Source organism: Arachis ipaensis, chromosome B09 (genome assembly GCF_000816755.2).
Source record: "Arachis ipaensis cultivar K30076 chromosome B09, Araip1.1, whole genome shotgun sequence".
Taxonomy (NCBI): Eukaryota; Viridiplantae; Streptophyta; class Magnoliopsida; order Fabales; family Fabaceae; genus Arachis; species Arachis ipaensis.
In genome coordinates this window covers 113,078,590-113,080,805 of record NC_029793.2, presented here as the reverse complement: position 1 = coordinate 113,080,805, position 2,216 = coordinate 113,078,590, and the positions used below count along the sequence as shown (strand labels likewise).

General features: G+C 36.0%; 1 protein-coding gene across 1 annotated transcript; it reads left to right on the top strand.

The window, feature by feature from the left end:
• LOC107619367 (probable 60S ribosomal protein L14) lies at window positions 115–1,559 on the top strand. Its single transcript, XM_016321638.2, has 4 exons — window positions 115–180; window positions 381–417; window positions 517–759; window positions 1,287–1,559. Exons 3-4 carry the CDS (start codon window positions 538–540, stop codon window positions 1,338–1,340), a joined length of 276 nt encoding a protein of 91 aa, XP_016177124.1. The 5' UTR covers window positions 115–180; window positions 381–417; window positions 517–537; the 3' UTR covers window positions 1,341–1,559.

Sequence of the window (2,216 nt, the reverse complement as noted above, 5' to 3'; positions counted from 1 at the left end):
ATCTCTCTCTCTCTCTCTCTCTCTCTCTCTCTCTCTCTCTCTCTCTCTCTCTCTCTCTGTGTGTGTGTATGATTGCAATCCTAACTAACACAAACACTGTTTGCAGCCGTTGCAGCCGTTCAAGAGGTTCATCGAGATCGGGAGGGTGGCCCTCATCAACTACGGCAAAGAACACGGCAGGCTCGTCGTCATTATCGACCAGATCTCTCTCTCTCTCTCTCTCTCTCTCTCTCTCTCTCTCTCTCTCTCTCTCTCTCTGTGTGTGTGTATGATTGCAATCCTAACTAACACAAACACTGTTTACTATTGTCGCAGCCGTTCAAGAGGTTCATCGAGATCGGGAGGGTGGCCCTCATCAACTACGGCAAAGAACACGGCAGGCTCGTCGTCATCGTCGACGTTATCGACCAGAACAGAGTAAGCTAAAGTTCTAACCTTTTTCGCAATTCAACAAACCCCATTTCGCCCGTTTCCCCAAAACGCATCTGGGTAACGTCGTTTTGATGGCGCACGCAGGCTCTGGTTGATGCACCTGACATGGTTAGGTCACAAGTGAACTTCAAGAGACTGTCATTGACGGACCTCAAGGTTGACATAAAGAGGGTGCCGAAGAAGAAGGAACTGATTAAAGCCATGGAGGATGCTGATGTCAAGAACAAGTGGGAGAAGAGTTCCTGGGGAAGAAAGCTCATTGTTAGGAAGACTAGGGCTAACCTTAATGATTTTGATAGGTTCAAGCTCATGCTGGTCAAAATCAAGGTTTGAAATTTCATGATTCTATTTTTTTTAATTTAAATGATTTTAATATTTTTTTCACATGCCATGTTTTGGTGTTTTGTTAACTAGTTTGAAGTTTGTTAAGGAATGAAACTTATATTTAAGTTGTTATATTTATTCTAGTAATGTAGTTCATTAGTTTCCTAAGTCCATTAGAAGCTGAGGATACTTTGTTTAGATTAGTGTCCACATAATTAAGTGTATATATCTATAAAAAATGTGAAGAATTGTGGGAGAATTGTTATGATATGACCTCCTAAAAAATTTTCCTAGCTATTGTCCTAATTGCTCAACAAATGCTTGAAAATATTTAGTGCATTCCATATCCTGAAACATAAACAGGACTCTGTTTTGATTAGAGATTAGGAAGGTATTTAAGAGAATGGTTTAGGAAGATAAATCATTTTTATATTCTATCATCTTAATTAATGTGCATGTTGGCTAGTGTTCCTTATTGTTGTGATTGTTGTCCATGCTAACATTGAATTCTTTTGGGGGTAATTTTGCAGAAGGCTGCTGTTGTTAGGCAAGAGCTTGCAAAGTTGAAGAAGACCTCAGCTTAGGCGTTGTTTCTTATAGAAAAATGTTCAAATTTTGTTATGGATTACTTTCATTTACAGCTACTACACCTTTGATTGTTGTGAGCTTTTTATTTTTTGTTACAAGGTATCATTAATTAGACACATCGAGTTTTTACTATTCAGATTTTTAATCTTAGGGATTCATCATGTGAGGTGCTTTCTATTGTTGCTTCAATATTTCAGTGTTGATCTTTTCCAACCTTTTTATGTCAGATGTTAGTCGCTGGTTTAAAATTGTCTATTTTAAAATTAAAATTTGATAAACATGGAACTGATTTTGATGGTTTGGTTTATATGGTTTTTCTTTGAAAAGCAAGGTTTTGTTATAATGTCTTCTTCTATAAAAAATGACATGTTTTGTGTGTGTTTATCGCAAACTAACTATCCCACTTGTCAGTACCACCACCATCAACTTTCATATTAGCGAATACTTCTTGGCCTCTATTGTTCCCGTTGAACCTTCCAATGGCCACCACATCTACACTGTTAAGTTGTCATTCTTCTTGTTCTTCCCACTCAACTGTGGTGCTGAGGGTGTTGCTTCTTTACACCATTTCTAGTGTCACTTCTTTCCACCTTCCAAAAGTTATACTCTCAACTCTGCTTTTTTAGAGTTGTTTCGACTTGTTGATCACCATAAATAGAGTATCCTGTCAAGTACCGTCTTCTATCATTTCCATGGCTTCATTAACATTTTCTCCTTAACATTTAGGTAAATTTTATGGTGTTTATAATTTGGTATTTAATTTTTGTCTAATTTATTTTTTATGACAAATTTTAAATATTTAATAATTATTTATTTTTATATTTTAAAAATTAAATAATTTTTAATTTTTTTGTTAAGTTAGATAAACATTT

Coding starts and splice junctions, on each gene's coding strand:
- LOC107619367 (XM_016321638.2), top strand. CDS start 538: ATGGTTAGGTCACAAGTGAACTTCAAGAGACTGTCATTGACGGACCTC. Junction 760..1,286: donor TCATGCTGGTCAAAATCAAG/GTTTGAAATTTC, acceptor GTAATTTTGCAG/AAGGCTGCTGTTGTTAGGCA.